At 37.6% G+C, this 24,660-nt stretch overlaps 1 protein-coding gene across 2 annotated transcripts; it reads right to left on the reverse strand.

Annotated features, from left to right (window-relative positions):
* Positions 1-1,688: 1,688 nt before the first annotated feature.
* LOC108345516 (uncharacterized) lies at positions 1,689-24,374 on the reverse strand. 2 transcript variants are annotated; one of them, XM_017584090.2, is made up of 6 exons: positions 23,761-24,374; positions 20,435-20,471; positions 3,767-4,003; positions 3,633-3,680; positions 2,281-2,340; positions 1,689-2,187 (listed from the first exon to the last, which is right to left on the reverse strand). In XM_017584090.2, the coding sequence occupies exons 1-6, from the start codon at positions 24,075-24,077 to the stop codon at positions 1,930-1,932; spliced, it is 957 nt and encodes a 318-aa protein (XP_017439579.1). In that variant the 5' UTR covers positions 24,078-24,374; the 3' UTR covers positions 1,689-1,929. The 2 variants fall into 2 exon arrangements, with proteins under 2 accessions (XP_017439579.1, XP_017439578.1); XM_017584089.2 differs by having other exon boundaries at positions 1,689-2,340; positions 23,761-24,366.
* Positions 24,375-24,660: the final 286 nt, after the last annotated feature.

Below are 24,660 nucleotides of genomic sequence, written 5' to 3' on the forward strand. Positions count from 1 at the left end.
CTTGTGTCATGAAGATCTACTTTTCTTCTTTTAAAGTTTAAAGAAACAAATATTTCTTTTAATAGAAGGAAAGGTTGAATTATATATTTTCATGACCTAATAGGGACAAGGGGATGCATCTAGCTGTAATAGACCTAATAGAAAAATAATTTTTATTTTTTGCATGCTTATATTTTCATGTATTTAGTCACAAACAAAGTTGGTAATTTTGTTACCAATGATTAAAACTTTACTTTTTAAAGTATGTTTGGAGTTAAATCCATAATCATTTGAAAATTTGAAAGGGCGTAGAATAAAGTGATCCATATTTAGAAAGATGAAAGGGAGAGAACAAAAGAGAAAATGGTAAAAGTTTAGAGTATTTTGGAGAATCATGTGGCATGATATTTATGGTGAATTCAATTGTTCTTACATGGATGACTATCTCTTTTTTTTACTACAAGAAATAAAATATCAACCTAATTTAAAAATAAAAAATAATTAATAATTATATGATATATTTTAACTAAATTTAAAGTTATTTTAAAAATTTAAAATTATCAGCATCTAATATAGTCTTTAATATTGATAAAATATTATAATTAATTTATAAATTGGTTTCTAATATTAACTACTTATTATTATTGATTTCAAATTAATCATTAGTTTAAAAATGGTGATTAATCATAAGTACATTTATTTGTTAAATAAGTAAAGGAAAATTGTTGAATACTTTCATATCCAACCTGTTTCCTTTTAAATTAATCAAATAATACTCTTGATAGGTAAGAAAAATTTACTAGTTTTTAATTTCTTTCCTGTCACTATTTTCCTATTTTTTTCTTTCAACTATTCAATTCATTTGATATTTTTTAAATTTACTTACATTTTCAAAATATTTCTTTTTTACTATAATTTTCATTATACACTTTTTTTCTTTATGTAATTTTTATAAGAATATATTACATTAATAAATATCAACTCTTATTTGACAAGTTTTTATATCACGGTAATTATAATTTCTTTTTTAATTTTTATCGTTAAAAAATTATTTTAACTTTCAATCTTTATTAGTATTTTATTTTCTTTACTATAATTATGTAATATTTTGATAAAAATATTATTTAATTAATATTTAAGATAATTAGCAAGAAATTAAAATGAAAATGTAACTATGGATATATAAGTTATATACGTGTAAGACAACTTTTCCACTCATATGAAACAAACATGGAGATTGTACCCTTTCAAATTTCTTCCTCTACTCTGTCACAAAAATATAGACTTCCGAAAATTTTAATCCAAAATAAGGGTGGATAGTTTTTTGGAAAGATATTTCCATAATTGATGAGTGTCTTCCGGAAATTTATTTCCAAAAAGTTAAATCCAAAAATTGGCATATTGATCGAGTGCAGAGAGAAATTTGACAGCATACAATAAGAAACACAGATGATTTTTGTTTTTGTCTGTATCAATGTGTAAATACAAGAAAAAGACATTCAAAAGACAGTATATCTGACTGAGAAATTCTTGAAGTTTAACAAAATGAGACTTTCAACATTTTTTGTTTGTGCATCAAAGTATCCCTTGGTGGTTTGTGGCTAATACCTGCCGCTCTTGCAGCTTAAAGTCTTGCAGGTTTCCTTCCAGTGAAGGAAGGGAGACAATGATAAACACAAAGCAAAAATATCTGAGACACTAGAAAATGATTTTAGCAAAAACAAATTATCTTAATGATTGCATTTAGATCAAGCTGTTTGATTTTACAGGCCATACAAATGCATATTGCTTTCAATCATTTAAGGTACAGCTGAGTTATGGACCTAAAGGAAACAGAAAACTCACTCAATATATTCATTTAGAAGTGGCATCATTACCTGAAGAGTGAAATTAGATTACCTGCCAAGTGAATACTAGCAGATAAATTATTCTGGATACAGTTGTAAGAGACTACCAAACTAAACCCTTTCTTCTCCTAAACCTATCAACATGGTCTGTGCTCATACGAGATTTTTCTGGTTTGTCTGGTTTTTTGGATTTCTCAAGACGGCTATCTAAACTGTTTCTAGAAACTTCAGGGATTTCCTTACCCAATTCAGAAGTACCAGATGTTCCACCTTCAGATTCTTTTCTAGCTTTGCCTTGATTCTCAGACTCTACAGTGTCCTTTTTAGAACCATTTGCAGTTGCTTTAGATTTTCCAATTGTCTGTACAAATTTCTTTAGATGTTTAATGAATTCTGGGTAAAGCTCAAGATTACAATGCCCACCACCACTTACCCACAAGGGTTCGTACTTTACCTTGCAAAGCTCCCAGAGCTGCTTCCCATGGGACACGTCCACAACTTCATCTGCTGTCCCCTGCCCATGCAAAAATTGTAATCATCATCACTACAGTTTACCAACTTCTGAAGAAAAGGTGATAAAAAGAACACTGAAAACATATAAGTGGCAAGTATGTATGATGAATGCCTCATAACCATTCAAAGGAACTGTTGAAAGTCCCACATCAACTAGAGATAAAACTAATTTGAAGTATATAAGTGGATGCAAACCTCACCTTACAAGCCGATTTTGTGAAGTTAAGTTAGGCTTAAAGTCCACTTTTTAACATGGTATCAAAGATATGATTAGAGCCTATCCTAGCGATATTTGTTATTTATTGGGCATATTGTTCCAACCACCACTATCGGACCACCCATTAATGTTTAGTCCCACGCTCGAGATGTATATACCTCGGCGTGAGAGGGTGTTTTGGAAGTTCTATATCAACTAGAGATAAGACTAATTTAAAGTATATAAATGGGTGCAAACTTCACCTTACAAACCGGTTTTGTGGGGTTGAGTTAGACTTAAAATCCACTTCTTAACAGGAGCCAACTTTTATGAGTATTTTGGTCTTTAAAAAAGTTAACTTTTGTATTTGTAAGTGAGAGATTAAAGGGTAAAATAGCGGATGTAAATTATGTGTAAAAATTTGTTGGGTCACCAAACATTTCAATACCATCTTACATGGGATTTAGGCACTCATAAGTACCCACTTCCTGTCATAGCATCACCCTGAGAGTTTGTTGAAATAAAAGAGAAAGAGACATAGGGTTCAATGGCTATGTAAAACCTTTTACAGTGATGGGAGGCATTAACAACTCTAAAGCATTATTCTCTCTTGGTTAAAATTCATTGAAACTCATTAAAGAAAAAGTGAGATCAACAAAAGGTCATAATTTCCAATAAATTTCAGCCAACAATAGTGTGTTTATAACATTTCTCAGGCCACTAACCAGCACTTCTCTCAGAAGAAAAGTAAACAAGAAAGGTAACTCGTTACAATAACTACGGTCTATATTTGCTGTGGAAGTCTTTACAACAGTTTTTTGTTTTTCTTTTTTTTCTGAAAGACATATGTAAGTCTAAAATGGTTTACACTGTCCATGGATTAAATGCAACAGTAGCAAATCACTTGTCTTAATCAAGCATGTTCCAGAAACATATAAAAGTATTGATTAGAGAAGTTGACTTAGTTTACAGCTGAAACCTGAAAGAAAAACTAGATGCAGCACCGACAAAGGCAAAGAAGATGAACATGTAACCTTAAAAGAACACATTGAATTGAAGGGGGTGGTGGGGCTGAGGGGACAGAAAAAGCCACTTACATGTATAACCAAAACAGGACATTTGACTGCACCAACCTTATCAATGTTCTGGACAGAAGAAAAAAAAAACATGTAAAACATCCATAGATTAAATGAAATAGATTGGAGCAGAATCAATTAAGGAGTCTGTGTACCTTGTAAATATCAAACCAGTATGTCCTTTTTACAGGGTATAGTACTCTAAGTCCAGATAAAATTGGACTATGCAAGACAACCCCTCTCAATTCTGGTATCTGTGAAGCAAGATCAAGTGTGGGACCACTCCCAACAGATTGACCATACAGTATCAATTGGTCATCTTTCACCCCGTATTGTTCTTTTAGGCATTTATATGCAGCATCAATATCTGCGTATGTATTATATTCAGTTGGCTGTTTCAACATGCAAAAAGGATGATTGTTAAGTTGCAAGCAATAATGTCACTCGAAAGAACCATCAACAACAGCATACTCTCTTTGCCAATAACTGGAAGTTTCTATTCAATGCAGATAAACTTTAAAGTTCTTGATCTTAAATTGCTTATAAATCCACATTTTGCCACAAAACCATTTAAACGTTTTGGATAATGTCCTTTTACATTCATTAACAAACAATAACTGTTTTAGAATTAAGAATGTTAGCACTGTTATACTATGTTAGGACTCTTGGAATTTCTTTAAGATTTTGTTTTTAGTGATCATGCTAAGTTAGGATATAAAAACATGCTAAGAACATCATAGAACAAGGGCAATATAAATCTTAATCTTACCCAATGTTTCATGCGTACTAGATAACAAATCAAATGACATTAATAGTTGACATGGACTACATACTGATAGGATAAGATATGAATTATGTTTAAAAGATAACATCACCTTATTATTGAAATTGCATATAATTTCCAAATGTAATTTTTAAACTCTTACAAATTATAAAAACTTTTAACAGTTTAACAAAACAATAAAATTATTTTTTATTTATGTAAATACTTTTCTTAACATATAACATTTGACGAAAAACTATTTAATCTTAATATTTTAATTATAAACATATTTAAAATTTACATATCAATTATTATAATTATATACAAAGTAATATCTTGACTAATGCTGATGTGGAAATACACATGACATTACCATAGATTACCAATGAGACATTGACGTATTAGCATTAGCATACAATCAGAGGTTCGGTATGCAAAATTTTAAAACTAATGTTGTAAAATGCTCAACGAGGTAAAATGCACAATAATAATTAAAGATGTAAAGGACAAAAATGTTAAACTTAAGATAAAAAATTATATACTCTTTATATTCTACAATTTCCAAAGTTACGAAGTCATGGCTTAGTTAATAAATAAAAATAATTTAAACGTAATAATATTACATATATTAATTATATATTTGACCTCCTACGACGAGTCATTCTGCAAATTAATAACTATATAATTTTAAAAAATAAATAACACCAAAATAAATAGATATATATATATATATATATATATATATATATATTTAAAATTACAATTGTCGTCTCTCTTAAAAATAAATCATGTCACTCATTATCGACCACTCAATAGCCTTGTTATAGCAAGGATGGGTCCCACATATAACAATAATTTATAATTGGGTAAAAAATACATATTATTCATTTGTGTACTTTAATTTATTATCTTAAGCAATCATTTATAATAGTTAGTTCACACAATCGATCATATTTGGGAGAGTAAGTATACCATCAACAAATATAATAGCAGTATATATAAAATAATTTTTATCAATTAATTAAATCAGTTAGACTTAGTAGTTTGGGATAGTTGAATAAAAAGAGGCCAAATGTTTTTATCTCAGTTTTAATATTTTTTTCAATTTTTCATTTATTATTTTACAGTCTACCGCCCCCCACCCAATCTACTTTACAAAATGCACACATTATTAATTACTGTCAATTATCAATAATCCATGTCAATATCATATCTACTTTCAAATTAATATTACAATTTTGCAGTCAAAATTTAATTTACAACAGTTAAGAGTCAACTATGTGTAATAGGCAATTGATACAATGCACAGAAATTTAACACAAATTTACATCCTAGTGGCATAGGAGCAACTGCTTCCTAGTTACGAAACTATAAACCAATAGCTTCAACCTACTTCCAAATAGAAATTCTCTCCAACTTACAAAATAATCATCCATCTAAAGCAAATAATCTTGTAGGCTAAAATCATAATCTCCACATATACTTTCAATTCCATCAATTCCGTATCTTTCACCATTCAAATTAATAATGTCTAAACCATCACTATAAGGCTCCCACCAATTTGCTGCAGTCTTTAAATTAATTGACCTAGTGGTCAAGAGACATCCAAAATATTGTTCGTTTTTTGAAATTGTCAATTTGAACATCAATAAAAGTTTGTTCACTCTCATCCTTCACCATCTTTGTTAGACATTTCATTTCCAAATTAGCTTTAAATCCAGGATGATAATGCTTTTGAGGGTTAAGGAAATAGCCTACACCATGCAAAGCCCTATGAAGATGTTTGTCCCACCTTTTATCAATGATATTACACAAAGGCAAATAACTAATAAAAACCTATTACATTAAGTTAGTTTTTTTTTTTAGTTTCAAAATCACTAACTTAAGAAATAACTACACAAATAGTTAGACTGGATACCTTGTTTTGATAGAATTGAAAGTCTTTTGAATGTTATCATGAGCTTGGTCCATTCTTGATAAATGAGTCCCATGACTAGTTATCAACCAATTGATGCACTTCAGAAAGACGCAATGCACCCTTCAAACAAGTTATAATATTCGTCCAAAAATCTTCATCCAAAACCACATACTCAACTGTTTTTTTATCCTTTATTTTAGCAAACCTATTAGACGTCCATTCATAACTAGTAAAGATTCTAATTAAAGCTCTTTTATCTCATGAAAGCACCCAAATGTCAAGTAAAATGTGGCAAAGTAAGTAATACTTGGCCTAACCAAATCTCTTCTTTTTGTGAAATGTTGTAGTATAGAAATTAAAGAAGTTCTTGAATAGATAAAGGTTGTAATTTTTTTACCTTTTTGAATTATCTCCTCGTGAATTGAGATCTTGTCATAATCCTTTAACAGAGTCAACACAATATCACATGGTGTGAAACATAGTCTTTTCTTCTGTGCCTTGACATTTGACTGTACCCTCAAAGTTTACATCTATCACAACTTAGACAACATTTTCTTCCCCAACCTCTTCAACAGTGTTATCCATCTTCTAAAAAAAATTCAACTATTTTGGATATAGCATATTAATCTACTGACTTCATAAACAATTCTCTTTGATTGTTCACTAGGAAATTTATCATTGTCCTTCTTTATCAGTCCAACCATCAATCATAATCGTTCATTCAATTTTCTTCCATTCATCCCTATGTGCTTTTAAAGCAAGTGATGTTTTCACTTCCTCCTTCAAATATATGACATCAATTTCATGATAGGATAGAGGTTTAAATCCAAATCAAACATAGCACTAGACTTTCCCACTTTGCCACATTGAAAGGTATGGTGTTGTCATAGAAAAACCTAGCAATTACTTAACATGTTTTCTCTCACAGCTTTAAACATGTTGATGGTGGCTTATGTGCAAACTACCCTCTTCTTAACAATATTTCTAAGACTGCTGCCAATGCCAAATGCTTCATTGTTTTATCTTTTCTCACCACCTTCTACAATTTGATTATCCTTGTTGAAGCTTAATTTCTTGATTAAATTTGGTTGCAAACCAACAACAATATCTCATATGTCCTTTTCACTTCTTCTGTAACACCCTTGTAAGCTCCAAAATCCTAGTCAAGTGATGCTTGAACCGATGAACACGCCTTGGTATTACCTTTTTGTAGTATTTGCCTTGAAGTTTCTAGTATCCCCAACAACTGAAATACAATGCTTCCTAGCTATATAACTTGTATTTCCTAGAGCAATTTGGAAGTCATGGGTATAAAGGAGTTTGAAGTTGGATTTGAAGACACTTTAACTATTGGGAAAAAATTGATCGATAATATTAATAATTAGGTTGCAATATAGTTCAATTTATTGTAAAGGAAAAGTAGACGGGGTGGTGCATAGTGGTGGTAATAAACAATGAGTGACTACAAGTAATATTAAATAGCCAAAGGGCATCATGAGATAGTCAGCATGGCAGTCAAAATCACAATCCATAGTCTAAATAATCGTACAAGTGTAAAATCATTAGATTTTTTATTGGGTTTAGAATTTGCTTGACCCAATTTGGAACCCAAAACTTAACCCCAATTTGTTTTCCTTTGAAAGCCCAACTATGTTTGAAAAAGTTGTGATTTCCTTTCTTCCCTAAATAAAAAATTGTGACCATCTCTTTTCCCTGAATACAAAACTACTACCCTCACACAAATACCAGTGCTTGTTTACCATGAAAAAATGTCGCCATGATTGTCACTCCCCCCTGGTTAAAAAATGTCACAACTACCCCTCTCCGGTCTCCAAAACACAAACTTTTGCCCCTCCTTTGGCTATTTAATTTCAATTCCAAACACTAATCACTCTCCTTCCCATCCATCTTTCTCTTTTTTTTTCCAATGCACGACACCACTCTGTTTCTCCAATTCATCTTTCTCCGTACTTTTTTTCCACTGCGCTACCACCCAAAGTGCAATCCAATCATCTTTCTCCCTCAATTTTTTTCTAGTGTAGTGCACTTAATCTGCACTACAAAATGACTTCAAATCCAACTTCAAACTTCCCTATACCTCTGGCTAACAAAAATGCTCCAAGAAATAAGAGTAATATAGCTTGGAGTTCGGAGCACCATAAAACTTCAATGCAAATACTGTCAAAAGGTAATAACAGGACAAGTTTATTGGTTACAAGGGTGTTACTCATGAAGTGAAGAAGGAAATGTGGGATTCTTGTTGGTTTTCAACAAAATTTAAACAAGAAATCAAGTCTTAATATGGAGTAGGAAATGGAAAAAGCTGGAGAGAAAAGAAAACACAGTGAAGCATCAAGCAATAGTCCTAAATATATCTTTAAGAGAGTAGTTAGACAAGCTATCACCAACATGTTTAAGAAAGGTGAGAGAGAAAGCATGTGAAGCAATTGCTAGGTTCTTCTATAACAACACCAATGTGGCAAAGAGTGAAGAATTTAATGTTATGTTTGATTTAGTATTAAGGCATGGCAATGGATTTAAATCTCCATCCTATCATGGGATTAGAGTCAAATCTTTGAAGGAGGAAGTTGAAATTATATCACTTGTTTTACAAGCACATAGCGATGAAGAAAACAAGATGTACAATTATGATTGATGGTTTGCCTGATAAGAAAAGGACAATAATCAACTTCCTAGTGAATAGCTCAAAGGGAACCATGTTTGTAAAGTCAATAGATGCACCTACTATATCTAAAATAGTTGAGAAAGTTTATGAGATGATGGATAATGTTAGGTGTTTTGTGCTAGACCTAGTTCCTAGAAATCTCTTATACAATTCTCTTCTATTCATTGTATCTGATGTATCCCAAGTCATTATAAATATGAAACCTTAAGAAAGGGGAATACTCTCTAAAATTCATTCTAATATTCCTGAGTATCTTTCTAAAGTTGGTATGGGTGGACCCCGCTTTGTTGGTCTCTATCTTGTCTTTATTCATCAAAAGAATTGTCTATCAATCACTATCCATTATTATTCGTTGTTGTTTGCCACTTTCAACTACTGACCACCATTGTTTGTTGTTGGTTTTTGTCCTTCGATGCCTTAGTTTGGTGTGCCGCGAGGAGTGTGACCCTACCCAAATGAACCTACATCCATACTCTGACGTGCCTTCCAAACGCCACATTGCCCTAGGCATGTGTCTCTCGCACTGGATTTTGGTAGTTAGGATCTTCCCAGACCACCATGGTTTAACTCGTTAAAGCTTTCTAAGTGTTGTTTGTCCTAATTAGGATTTCTCTCACTTGTAACCCCAGGTTTCTCTCTCTTGATCTTGAAACCCTAGTTACCTTGTTACATTTTTGGAATGTCTCCGTGTTTTTGCTCAATATGCCTTCAGGAATTTTCTTCACCATAATTTCTACTTGTGAAAAAGGAGGTCACGACAGTAGAGAAGAGCATCCTCAATGTACATATTGTAAAAGAATGAGTCACATCCAAGAAAATTGTTACTTTTTACAAGGCTTTCTTGCCAAGCACAATCCTTCACCCATTCTATTTTGTCAAAACTTCCATTTCTCAAGCCTTGGAGTGTAAAAATTCATGGATAATTGCTTCAGGTGTTGCTAGTCATGTTTCTGGAAATGCTTCATTATTCTTTTTGTTTCTTATCCTAAAATTCCTCATGTTATTACTTTAGCCAATGGATCTAAAGTTACTTCGCAAGGAGTTGGTCAAATCTCCCTTTCCCCGTCCTTAAACCTAAATCGTGTTCTTCTTGTCCCTAATTGTCCTTTCAACCTAATTTCCCTAAGTTAATTAATCCAATTCTTCAATTATCTCGTTACCTTTGATCCCAATTCTTGTCATACAAGAGCATGATACAAGTCAATTGATTTGTGAAGGACATGAATCTAGAGAAATCTACTATCTTGGTTTTGGAACATTGATGTCTTGCTTAGCTTCCCATCTCCTAAGCTTTTGCATGATCACCTAGGTCATCCACATTTGTCAAAATTAAAAAAATGATTACTTGTTTATCCTTCTTAAGTGATAACATTGTTGAAGTGGTGAGAGAAGACCTATTCAAGTTGTGATAGATAATGGAGCAAACTACAAAATTGTTGGTCAAACGTTGATAGCAAAGAGGAAAATGGCTATTTTTTATGCTTTGTGGTGCATATTGTGTTAACTTAATGTTAAAGAATTATGAGAAGAAGATCCTAAATTCCTGAGGAGACAAATTCAAAAGGTAAAGAAATTACTACCTTTTCAAGAAGTTCTCTAATTTCTTTATTACAACATGTCACAAAAGGAAGAGATTTGGTGAGGTCCGATCTTACTCGTTTTGCTACATCTTACTTGACATTAGGGTACTTTCATGAGAACAAGGGAGCTTCACTTAGAATGTTTACTAGTAACAAATGGAAGTCTAGTAAGTTTGCTAAAACAAAAATGATGGAAAAATAGTTGAAGATGTGGTTTTAGAAAAGAATTTTTGAAAGAATATCATAACTTCTTTCAAGGGTGCATTGCCGCTAATTGAAGTGCTTCGGTAACGGGTTCATTTATGAACCAATGGACCGAGCTAAGGGAGAAGATACAAAAGGCTTGCAATGCTATCAAAAAAAGGTATTCAATCTAACAATTTATATATTTGTTTATTAAGTTAGTGATTTTGAAATTGAAAACAAAAAGCTATTTCAATGTAATATATTTTTATTAGTTATTTGTCTTTGTTGAACATCATTAATGAAAGGTGGGACAAACAACTTCATAGACCTTCGCAAGCTATAGACTATTTCTATCCTCAAATGCATTATCATTCAAGATTTAAAGCAAATTTGGAAGTTGATAGGTTTCCGAACAAGAAACCCAACCAAGAACTCCCTCACAGTCTCTCACACCAAGAAAACAGAGAGATATATGATGAATTGTGTATTATCAACAGAAAGAATAGTGTGTGTTTAAACGACGCAGAGGCATAACCCTCTTTATGAACTCCAAGTAGGTAGGTTGCAAGTATTCCTTTCCCTCTCGTCGCCGGTGATTCTTGCGGTACCGCCTCCTTGAGTCGTCTCTTCTTTACGGACCCAACGCTCTCAGCGATTCCCCCTCGTCCCTGCGCTCGCGACTGGGTTCGCTTCTTGTTACTACTTTCGTCGCACCTCCCCAAGAGCTCTGATTCTTGGTCGACTGTCCGCCTCCGATCTTCGAATGGGAACACAGCTTCTCTACATCACGCGTGACTCACATGGCGGTCATTAGGTCCTGCGGATCATGGGGCCTCACTTGGTCGCTCACCTCTTCCTGGAGTCCCGCCATGAAGTATCCCAGGAGCTGTTCTTCAGGGATCCTTGTCGTTTGTCCCACCAACACTTCAAAATCCCGAACATACTCGCTCACCGGTCCCACCTGTTTAATGGCGGCCAACCTCTCATAGACGGACCCTCGTCCCCCTTCTCCGAACCTGATCACCAACGCCCTTTTCAACCCTTCCCAAGAATTGTTCTTGGTTTTTCCCTCCAAAAACAAAACCAATACGCTGCATACCCTTCCATGCTGATGAAGGCCAATTGCAATTTCTCGTCTTCGGCCACCTTCTGCACTTCAAAGAACTTTTCCACTCTACTAATCCAAATCAATGGGTCGCCCCCTTCAAACCCCGGTAATTCCACCCGTTTCCTCCGATTAGAAAGCCCTTCTTGATTCCCTTCTCCTCTTCTTCCTCTATCTTCGTCGGGTCTGCCATCGTTGTCATTCACCGACGATTCACTGCCACCTTGGCGGTGGCCGTTTGGGTCACGATTGCGATCCCCTAACATCTTCAGGATCGCCTGGATATCCTGACGCATTGCTTCGTAGTTCTGTCTTAAGGCTCCTGTTTCATGTCGCAGGTACACTGTGTCAACCTTCGTCTCCGCCATTGCGATTTCCACCGCCTCCAACTGACCTTCTACCGCCACTACTCTTCCCTCCATCACACACGCTCGTCACTCCTCCAATTGGGATCCGGCAGGTTGGACCAATTGATAGGTTTTCGAACAAGAAACCCAACCAAGAACTCCCTCACAGTCTCTCACACCAAGAAAACAAAGAGATATATGATGAATTGTGTATTATTAACAGAAAGAATAGTGTGTTTACAAGATGCAGAGGCATAACCCTCTTCACAAGTCTAAGGCTTGTCAACAAACAATGTACTCAAAAACTGCCTTCTAACTATCCAATCAATCTATTTATACAATTCCTCTGCCTTCTATCCTAATCTCCTTTCCTATTATATCCAAATACCCTATATCCTAACAGAAGTTAAATGAGTTATGATGGAATTTATAACTAGGATGGTGAAGGATAAAGATGAAAACACACTCATTGATATTCGAATTGGTGACTTGAGAAAATGAGCTAAATATTTTGGTTGTCCCTTGGTTACTAGATCAATAAATTTAAAGACTAGCAAATTGGTGGGAGTCTTATGATGAGCATCTAGAACTCCAAAAATTCGTCATTCATGTATTGAGCTTGACATGTAGCTCCTCCGAATGTTAGTGTAATTGGAGTTCCTTTGAGATGGTAAGTTTATGTTAAAATATATCTCTAGAAAAGAATTACTAGTCTACTACTTGCTTACCATATTTGTCTTTGCATTTATTTAAATCCACAAAAAGAGAAGAAATACACTAAAGCAAAGCATGAATGATGTTTTTGTTATGGATAACTCAAAATTAGCTAAGAAGAAGCAAACAAGAAAACCAACTCAAAATTAATATTTATGGAAATGATGAAGTTTGAAGGTCTCTTGGCAGATCATGAATTTAACTCAAAATTATTTGGTTTAGTTGGAGTATTATTTTGTTACTATTTTGTAATTTTGTAACTAGGAAGGAGTTACTCTTATTTAACTAGGATGTCATGTTTAAGGATTTATTACTTTATTATATATTATGAAGTTCAATTATGAATTTTGAGAGTGATATAATGATTGTGTGTATATGTATAAATTTCATAAAGTTTGTAGGATGATTAGTGTTATGATCTTCCGATTTAAGATTTATATTTCTCTTTTCGATCTTGAATAAGATCTTGATTTTGATTACCATGATCATGAGCTAGAAATGACACTAGAGGTGCTACTAAAAGGAACATCTAGGCCATGAGAGGCACTCTTGAAAGGTATGTTAAGGCCACAAGAGAACTCGTTGTAAGGAACATCAAGGAAGCGAGAGGTGCTATTAGAGGAAAGTCGAGGCTAGAAGAGACACTACCAAGAGAATGTTGTAGTTGCATCATGAGAAATATTGCTTTCTCACGAGTTGCAATCTACAATGGCAATTTTGCACAATTCTCCAAAATCACAACTTTGAGGCAATTCAAGATTTGGGGGGAGGGGGGGAGGAGATTGTAGACGTGTACGATCTTATGCCCCAAAATTTGATTTTGACAACCATGCTAGGATGGATCCATTGCCTTAGTAGGAGAAGCTATTGTTTTTTAACTCTGGTATTTACTATATAATTGGATATATTGGCTTACTTTATTTTATATTTGTTTTCCTTATCATGTTGAATTGAAGTGCAATTATTTGTTTCATGTGTGATATAATGATTTATGTTTAATATGCATATTTAATAGTGTGTGCAAATATATGAATTTATAAATTTTGTAGGATCTTACAATCAGCGTTACAATCTGTTAGGGCCTGGCGAGTGTATGAGAGAAGAAGATATAGGAGGAACAGGGGGGAGGACGAACGTCTTGAGCAAGAGGGGAACCGTGCGGTAGCGAACGAGCGTTACGAGCAGGAGATGACAAGGAGCGAGGACGAACGCCCTCAGCGAGAGGAGGACGAACGAGCGAGGCGACAAGGAGTGAGGACGAGCGCCCAGGGCGAGCAGGGCGCGGACGAACGTCCTCAATAAGGACGAGCGTCCATAAATAAGGACGAGCGTCCTGAACAAAGGGGGGGACGACAACGTACGATTAAATGACAAGCGGAGGGACAGGCGGATTTTCATGGGAAGTTAGCAGAGTAATTACAGTATTAAATACAATAAATAAGGATAGAATGATTCTGTCCAGATAATGTTAATAAAGGGGCAATTACTACTATCATTCCCTACCTTTTCTGGAAGGCATGATTAGTATTAATAAGGGAGGCACGTAGAAGTAGGGTATGTTTTTGATTTTATTGGAAGTATTGTAGAGAGGTTATGCTCTCGTGTGACTGAAGGAGAACCTGCTCCCAGTCATTGGTTGTGTTTGTGATTACCATAGTCTCAATAATAAAGATTTTCATTCATTTGAGCACGTACGTTTACAGTGAAAGGCAAGTTACGTGGTCAGACACGTAACAATTGGTCCGACCTGCCGGATCCTATCGAAGGGAGTAAAGCGTCATGGAGGGAAGGCTGAATGCTGTGGAAGGAAGAATGGAGACCCTAGAAATCTCTATGGGCGGACTGGAGTCAGCAGTCCAGGAACTGGTGAGGGTGTTAGGGGAGCGAGGTCGACGGGATGACGGCCACCTTGATGGTAGCCAAGGATCAGTCAATGGGAGGAGGACTGACGAAGAAGAAAGGGTTGGAAGCGGCGTAGAGGGTGGACACCGAGAGGAGCAGCCATCTTGGAGGAGGCGGGTCGAGTTACCCGTGTTCGAAGGAAGCGAGCCTATGAACTGGATTTATAGGGCGGATAAATTTTTCGAACTGCAAGGGGTACCGGAGGAAGAGAAGTTGCGCCTGGCATACATCAGCATGGAAGGGATAGCGGGACACTGGTTCCGGTTTTGGAGGGAGAAAGCCAGGAACAGGTCATGGGCCGGATTAAAAGAGGCATTGGTGATTCGGTTTGGAGGCAAAAATCGAGGCACGGTCTTCGAAAGACTGGCATCTTGTAAACAAACAGGATCCGTGGGAGATTATATCCAAGAATTCGAGGTGTTGGTGGGCCAAGCAGAAAAAATACCCGAGGCACAATTAATGGGGTATTTCATGGCAGGCTTACAGGAGGGGATACGTAATCAACTCAGATTGCTTGATCCCAAAGAGTTTATGGACGTCATGAGACTCGCAAGAGACGTGGAGGCATTCTAGGCGGGGACAAGGGTGAGCGGAGGAATCGTCAGCAAGGGACCAACGTGGGGAAAACCGAGCAGTGCAGTGGCAAGGGTGGATACTAGCCGCCACAATCAGAACCGAACGGGTACTGTGGACAAGGAAGGAGGTCCAAGACGCGAAGGTGAGCGTACATTCTCTAACGCTCAAGGCAGGAACGTACGGGATTTACCATACGCTGAGTACGTCAAACGTAGGGAGGAAGGGAAGTGTTTCAGGTGTGGAGGGCCGTTCGGTCCGGGGCATCGCTGTCCAGAGAGGGGACTTCGGATGTTGATACTGGCAGAAGACGAGGAGCCCGGAGGGGAAGAAGAGGTGGAGGTTGAACTCGAACAAATGGAGCTATCAGCTCTTTCGGCAGGAGGGCTCACCCAGCCCAGAACGATGAAGCTGCATGGGCAGATAGGGACGAAGCAGGTTTTGATTCTCATTGACAGTGGCGTCAGCCACAATTTTATAAGCAGGGACCTGGTAGAAGAATTGGCATTACCCGTAGTAGATACACCACCCTATAGGGTGAGCTTGGGAGATGGGCAGAGAAAGGAGACGAAGGGATGCTGTGAGGCCGTGACGATCCACATGGGAGCGGTTGTGATCCAGGAACGATTTCACCTATTCGAGTTGGGCGGAGTGGATGTGATACTGGGGGTGGAATGGTTGGCCAAGCTGGGCGAGGTAGTCATAAATTGGGGACAACTAACTATGGCGTACGTACAAGCAGGACGCCAGATGACGATTAAGGGAGACCCAACTCTAACTAGGAGTCTGGTGGAACCCGCAGCGTTGTTAAAGATGAAGGAAGTTGAGGTCTGGTTGCTAATGTGGGAGCTTGGGAAGACAGAAACGGAGGAGGGGCAACGACCATACGTCCAGGAAAAAGACACGTTCGGTCCAGAATTGACAAGAAAGCAGACGCTCGACATAATGCAAATCCTGGAACGATACGCGGACGTTTTTCACGAGCCGAACAGCCTACCACCAGATAGGGGAATGACTCACCAAATTCCCTTAAAAGAAGGTACGGATCCCGTGAATGTAAGGCCGTACAGATATCCCCATGTGATGAAGGGGGAGATTGAGAAGCAGGTGGCGGAAATGCTGAAAGCGGGCGTTATTAGGCCAAGCAACAGTCCTTATTCGAGCCCTGTAATCTTGGTAAAGAAAAAAGATGGCAGCTGGAGGTTTTGTGTGGACTACAGGGCATTAAACCGAGCCACTGTACCTGATAAATTCCCTATTCCCCTGATAGAGGAGTTGTTAGACGAACTGAGGGGGGCCAAATATTTTTCAAAGGTGGATCTGAAATCGGGCTATCACCAGATACGCATGAGAGCAGGCGACATAGAGAAGACGGCCTTCCGGACACACCAGGGTCACTATGAATTCATGGTAATGCCGTTCGGCCTAACCAACGCACCAGCCACTTTTCAGAGTGCCATGAACAAACTGTTGCAACCTTACCTGAGGCGATTCGTACTGGTATTCTTTGATGATATACTGGTGTATAGCCGCACCTGGGGGGAGCACTTGGAGCATGTGGGGACGGTGCTAAGGGAGCTCGTGGCAAATGGATGGGTGGCCAACAGGAAGAAATGTGAGTTTGGCAGAACTCAAATAGGTTATTTAGGCCATAGGATATCCGAGGAGGGGGTAGAGATGGACGAGGACAAGGTACGAGCTGTGCTGGAATGGGAGAAACCGAAGACGGTGAAGGCTTTGAGGGGATTTTTGGGGCTGACAGGATATTACAGGAGGTTCGTGAAGGATTATGGAAAGATTGCCCGACCTCTGACCGACCTTCTTAAGAAGGGACAATTCGCATGGACGGAACAAGCAGAAGAAGCCATGTTAAATTTGAAGAAGGCAATCACGACTGCTCCTGTATTGATTTTGCCTGATTTCAACCAACCGTTTCACATTGAGTGTGACGCATCCGGAAGGGGAATTGGAGCGGTACTCATGCAAGGGAAACAACCCATAGCTTTCTTTAGCAAAGCACTATCTGAGGGTTCGTTAGGGAAGTCAATATACGAAAAGGAATTAATGGCGCTGGTCTTAGCCATTCAACACTGGAGGCCATACTTATTGGGGCAACGGTTTGTGGTTCACACTGATCAGAGGAGTTTGAAGTACCTTTTGGAGCAACGCATCACCACTCAGAATCAACAGAATTGGCTTGCAAAGCTCCTGGGATACGACTTTGAGATTGTGTACAAATCAGGGGTAACCAACAAGGTGGCGGACGCCCTATCACGCAAGGACGAGGATGAGTTGCAGGAAGAGAAGGAATTAACGGTGATTGCTCGGCCGTATTGGCAAGATTTCAGGGAAATATTGGAAGAAGTAGAGGAGGATGAGGAGCTAAGGAAGGTGATTGACGATTTGAAGAAAGATCCCAACTCCCATCCCTCGTTCACACTAGAGAACGAACGCTTGCACTACAAAGGGAGGCTCGTTCTGTCAGCCCGGTCGGCCTGGGTGCCCAAGTTGATAGCCGAATTCCATACCACACAGACTGGAGGCCACTCAGGGGTATACCGGACGTACCGCAAGGTGGCGCAATCTCTTTATTGGGTAGGAATGAAGAAAGCCGTGACCGAGTTCGTTGCCAGCTGCCTGGTCTGTCAACAACATAAATACTTGACCTCATCACCGCAAGGGTTGCTACAGCCGTTACCCATTCCCAACGCCATTTGGGAGGAGATAAGCATGGATTTCATAGTCAAACTACCCAAGTCTAGAGGGTACGATGCTGTGTTAGTAGTGGTGGACCGTCTCAGCAAATACGGACACTTCCTACCCTTAAAACACCCCTATTCAGCACGTACTATAGCCGAAATCTTCGTGAGGGAGATTGTCCGATTGCATGGGGTGCCGCTATCTATCGTAAGTGACCGGGATCCACTGTTCCTGAGTAATTTTTGGAAGGAGCTGTTCAAATTACAAGGCACTCACCTAAGGATGAGCACCGCCTACCATCCTGAATCTGATGGGCAAACTGAGGTTATCAACAGGATCTTGGAAGGGTATTTGAGGTGTTTTTGTTCTGAACAGCCCAAGGGTTGGAGCATCGTATTACCATGGGCCGAATACTGGTACAACACTAGTTATCAGGAATCAGCCAAGTGCACCCCATTCGAAACCGTCTATGGCAGGCCGCCTCCCTCACTGCACAGGTTCGTTCCAGGGGAAACATTAGTGGAAGCCGTCAATCAGGAGTTACAAACACGAGATGAAGCACTCCGCCAGTTAAAGTTCCATCTCGCCAGGGCGCAAGAATTAATGGCAAGGCAGGCCGACAAGGCAGGCCGACAAGGCAAGGAGGCCGTCCCAAGTACAGGTGGGAGATTGGGTATATCTGAAAATTCGACCTCACCGCCAAACGTCGATGTCGTCCATCGTACAATCTAAACTGGCCGCTCGTTATTTTGGACCCTTCCTGGTTATTCAGCAGGTGGGAGCAGTCGCATTTAAGCTACAATTACCAGACTCAGCACGGATTCATCCTGTGTTCCATGCATCACAGTTAAAGAAGGCAGTAGGGGACCACCGGGTCGAGCAGGAGCTACCAATAGATTTAGAGGTCGACGAACCGTCTCCACGACCGGTCCGAGTTTTGGATAAAAGGCAGGTGCAGCAGGGAGGGGACGAACGACAGGAAGTCTTGGTCGAATGGCAAGAGGGAGGTCCTGATGGGGCGACATGGGAAGATGCCCTCACCATCCAAGATCAATATCCCGACTTCAACCTTGAGGACAAGGTTGATCTTCAGGGGGTGGGTAATGTTAGGGCCTGGCGAGTGTATGAGAGAAGAAGATATAGGAGGAACAGGGGGGAGGACGAACGTCTTGAGCAAGAGGGGAACCGTGCGGTAGCGAACGAGCGTTACGAGCAGGAGATGACAAGGAGCGAGGACGAACGCCCTCAGCGAGAGGAGGACGAACGAGCGAGGCGACAAGGAGTGAGGACGAGCGCCCAGGGCGAGCAGGGCGCGGACGAACGTCCTCAATAAGGACGAGCGTCCATAAATAAGGACGAGCGTCCTGAACAAAGGGGGGGACGACAACGTACGATTAAATGACAAGCGGAGGGACAGGCGGATTTTCATGGGAAGTTAGCAGAGTAATTACAGTATTAAATACAATAAATAAGGATAGAATGATTCTGTCCAGATAATGTTAATAAAGGGGCAATTACTACTATCATTCCCTACCTTTTCTGGAAGGCATGATTAGTATTAATAAGGGAGGCACGTAGAAGTAGGGTATGTTTTTGATTTTATTGGAAGTATTGTAGAGAGGTTATGCTCTCGTGTGACTGAAGGAGAACCTGCTCCCAGTCATTGGTTGTGTTTGTGATTACCATAGTCTCAATAATAAAGATTTTCATTCATTTGAGCACGTACGTTTACAGTGAAAGGCAAGTTACGTGGTCAGACACGTAACACAATCTCTCGATTTACTATCAATGTTTCCCTTTCTGATCTTGCATAAGATTTCAATTTTGACTACCTTAGATTATGCACATTCTTTCAAGCCATCAAATTGTTGACATATTGACCAAGCCTTTTTCCTAGAGCAAATTATGAAAACCTGAGATCCAAGTGAGGCTTGATTGACATCTATGACCCAACTTAAGGGGAAGTATTGAATTCTAAAATGGAATTAATATTGATTTGCAATTAATGTTGATATGATATTGTTGAAAATCAAGAGATTTGATGTATGAAGCATAATCAAAATTAACGTGGTATGATTTATGCAATTATTAATCTTATATGATAAATCTCACATGATCTTCTTCCTTTTTTAAATATCATGTAAAATTTGTAATTGAATTTACAACCTGAATCATTAATTTTAATCTAATAGTTTTAAATATCTTGTTCCATTTCTTACAATAACAAAGAGTGTGTGTCAAAAACACGATAGACATTAAGATTTAAAAGAACATTAAAAAGTTGTGTAATAAACATACAACTTCATTCCACTCACACACTTGGATGGGCTGAAAAATAAGCCTACTAACCTTTCCTGTTGACTGTCCATACCCAGAGTAATCGTAACTGTACAAAGAAAAGTTGTTAAAATAAATCAATGAGAACAAATAAAGTATTATCATTAAAGGAAATTTAAAGACAAATGGGAATATTTTCATATGAGGAATCTGTGATTAAAAGCATTCCACTATGCACTTTTAAATTCATGTGATTGTAACCAGTAAGTAGGCAAGAACCAAGAGAGAACTTTATTTCTTATATATACAATTACAAGAATTACAGACAAATATGTACTGAGGAAAATAAACGAATTGCAATATGGAATGGCAAATTGATGAAGAATAAAACTATATTGATGAACATTACAAGCTATGTTTTGCTTTATTGGCAGCATAAGCCATAGACAACATACATACAATAACAAATTCCCAATGAATGATTAAAAGGAGTGCACAGAATATAACACTCATACTTCCACAAAATTTACTTAAGTTGGTCTACTCATTCTTCGTACCTTTGGAGCCTATTTGACAGGAGTAGGAATGAAAGAGTAATACTTCTAATATCAATGAATACAAAATTAGTCAAGGATAAAGCCAGCAACAATTACCATGGGAACTACAGCAATAATTATCACAGCTAATGAAATTTTAAACAGAGGATGCTTGAAAACTTCCTGATATTTATTTACTAAAATAATATATCAGAAATTCAAGATGTAATATGTTCAGTTCATACCAAGCTTTGCTACTAAGCAAAAAATCCTGATAGAAAATACATTTGCAACCTGATTTCCATGTGAAATTCAACCAAAGTACTATTCTCCATGATCAAATATGACTTAAGTGAACAACAGCTATCTCTCTCTCCACACATTTTCTTTTACCACTCAATCAAAACTTCAGGCCAAGTATATCTTCAAGATAGTTACAATTAGTAATATAAGTTGATTTACTAGTATATTATTCAAATTCAACTTGTAAAAGTAACATTCAAGCTCGTTAGTTCATTAACTTAAGCTTGATTATATAAATGAGTCAAGCTCAAACTATAGGATTATTGACATTAAAAGTTTGAGTGTGACTGTGCGTGTATATTATGAAAAGGATTGCTTGAAATATGTGTTGTGTATATGAGTATTCTTATTTGTAATGGGGATACAATAACAAGGAAAACAATCAATAATTAATCTCATTGATAAGGAATAGGACAAGTGTACTACTCACAGGAACAATGTAAACAACAAATTCATTAAGGAAACCTCCATAATTGAACCAAATTGATCTTGAGCAGAGACAGAATCTCCAATCAAAAGCAAGGAATGGAATCAACAATAGCTTTTATTCTATTACATATTCAATATGTGATCAACCCTTTCTTGATGTTCTTCAATTTAGTTCTAAAGTGACAAGTGGTAGCCCTTTTCTCTAAGATGGCTTCAATCATCAATCAATATTCAATTTATAACTTAATGCAGCCTATAGGTAACTCTACCAGAACCCAACTCTTAATGAAAGTACCAATTATTAGGACTTAAGCACAAGAGGAGAGCCCAACCCAAAAGACTAGTCCATTAGGTGAAAGAATCTACAGACTTAAGTACCACATCAAGTAGCTCATCCTACTCAATGTGGGACTCCTAACACTTCGCAAGAATGAATCCATCCTACAGTCTTGGGAATAAGGGAATTAAAACTGAGGATGGAGCCAAGTAAAGAAAAGAGAATCTTGCTACTCCTACTCAATACAGCTTATATTCTCTAGGCCTTGATCAAGATCTTTGGCTCTGAATCTGAAAGGAATTGTCAAATTGTGTACATAATTTTGTAGTTGATGGCCTCAAATTACTCCTTCACTTTGTCAATTTCCCACAAGAAAACTTTTCCCATCTAGTTTAACAGAGAAAGTTTGAGAAATTGTAGCCAGTACAAATATGGAGTATAATTTTCTATAAAATGGAAACAACATCAATGGAAGCTTTGGTAGCAAGAACCAAGGACCAAATATTAGCTCATATTACGAAGCAGTGGAAAAAGAAAACATGAAAAAGTAATAGAAAGAGAAAATATTTAACAGCATCTAAGACAGAAAATCTATTCATTAAAGCTAAAGTATTCAAAAGTGTTATCTTGGACAGAATAAACTTTGTATACTAACTGAAGGACTGAAACTGTATCTGCATTGTAGCTCAGCTACAACACACTGTATCAAAATACAGTAACAGTTTACAAATAACAAAATAACAGTAACAAAAACATAAGTACATCAAGAAACTGTAACAAAATAACTACAGTAATAGGCTGCACCTATCAAGCTTAACAATAATAGAACATGTAACAGTAACAACACATAATACTTTATTGTGTATACGCTGACATGTACTTAGGATATCTATACAGTATAACAAAAATAATTTGGTCAACAAAAACAAACCAGACCAAATTCTAAATCATAAGTCAGCACTCAGTATCACGACTTACTGAGACAGCAAGTTCCAATTTCCTAATTACTAGTCAATATTAAACACGGGGACAGAGGGAAGCTCCATATATCAACAGCTAAAATTCATCATACATGGAAAGAAAAATAATCCACCCAAAGTTACATGTTACAGGCAGCCTAATCATCACATCATAAAAAAGAAGACAGCAAGGCAGATCCAGCTTCAGCTCTTCAGAATAGTAAAGCTAAGAAGGCAAGAGAATATGCAGCAGCACTTTCAAATTTCAACACCACACGGACAGAACTCAACTTTTTCTTTCAGTATTATCTTTTATGCCAAAAATCATCAACAGAAAAAGAATATTCTTTCAGCAATCAAATTTTTCATTACTGCAGCTGACTTCTTTAGAAAAAAGTCAACTCCTTTATCCCTTCCTCTTTAACTCCGCAGCCGTCATTACAATTCCCCAAAATTACCCTTTACCTTCAAGAAAACAGAACCTTCCTTAGATCACCTTTTTCCTTCATATCCACCACAGAAACACTAACCATTACCAATTTCAATTCCAACTCCAACTCCAACCACAAAGCAATATCATCTAAAACTCGGGAAAGCAAATCAAGAATATTCAATTGAAGCTTAATCAAAGAAATTCCTCCAGATGCTTAATATAGCAAAATAATAATTAATTCTCTAAAGAAAAACAACTCAACACTTCAATTATTAAAGTTAAAAAGGCCAACCAATTAAATACAGCACAGAACATTATCGTTCCTCCAAGATCATTGCAGACAACAAATTAATGCAAACAACATCCAAACAAATTAAAACCAAACACAGCAGCATTAACATCAAGCTGAATTTACTATTTTTTTAAAAGGAAATTATTAAAACTAAAAAGGGGAAGAGTACCCCATAACATTGAGGCGAAGCCTGTTGCTCAATTCGACGAAAAGTTCGAACATTTGGCCCAAATCGGCAGCATTACCGTGAGAATAGAGCATGGTGGAGGTGGGTCTATGGTACTTAACGTACACCGCCACGATTTCGTTACCTCGGCGCGTCCGAAGCTTGAGCACGTCCACGTTGTCCTTGATCGGCACCTCGGGAATGACAAGCCTCGGCGGCCCAGATTCTGCACCACTCTCGGCGGCGACCACCGTGTAAGATGGCGGCTGCGGCGGGAAGAACGCGAACTTGGCAGCGATCGAGGAAGTGACTCCGCCCATGGCGGCGATGATTCATAAAGGCCGCGCGTGACGGCGGTGGGGCGGCGCGTGAGCCTTGAAAATTGTGCTGTTATTGGTGTTGGTGCTGGTGTGGAGTGTATTATATTATAAGACTTACTTTTTGAATTTCAACTTCTTGTGAGAGAGAGAGAGAGAGAGAGAGAGAGAAGAAAGAGACTGTTCAGTGTTGGTGGTGTATTTTGTCGACTCAGCTTTGCTGTTTTTGCTTTATACATGGGATGGAAAACAACAACAACGTTACTCGTACGTACCTCGGTAACTATAATAACGTATGTAGGTACGTGTAAGTAACCACTATTATGTATCCGTAAATGTTGTACCTGTTCTTATCTTCTCGCAAATTGTTATTGTTATCATATCATCTGTTCTCTCCTCTCTCTCCTCACAGCTTCAGGTTGGTATCATATCATGTGTCATACCAAACCCAACACTCTCACTCCAATCTTAAACTTAAATATGTTCATCACTTCTGCCTAATTTCATTGTTCGGTGATTAACTTGTTTAATTAGGTGATTTCCATGTTTGGTTTTTTCCATATTAGAAAATATTAATTTGGTTTTA

This window comes from Vigna angularis, chromosome 8 (genome assembly GCF_016808095.1).
Source record: "Vigna angularis cultivar LongXiaoDou No.4 chromosome 8, ASM1680809v1, whole genome shotgun sequence".
NCBI lineage: Eukaryota > Viridiplantae > Streptophyta > Magnoliopsida > Fabales > Fabaceae > Vigna > Vigna angularis.

What these genes read in the sequence shown, in the direction of transcription:
- LOC108345516 (XM_017584089.2), bottom strand. Translation starts at nt 24,077, where the DNA reads ATGGGCGGAGTCACTTCCTCGATCGCTGCCAAGTTCGCGTTCTTCCCG. An exon ending in ATGGACAGTCAACAGGAAAG is followed by an intron (nt 4,004 to 20,434) that starts GTTAGTAGGCTT and finishes ATGTTGAAACAG; the next exon opens with CCAACTGAATATAATACATA. An exon ending in ACTGGTTTGATATTTACAAG is followed by an intron (nt 3,681 to 3,766) that starts GTACACAGACTC and finishes TCTTCTGTCCAG; the next exon opens with AACATTGATAAGGTTGGTGC.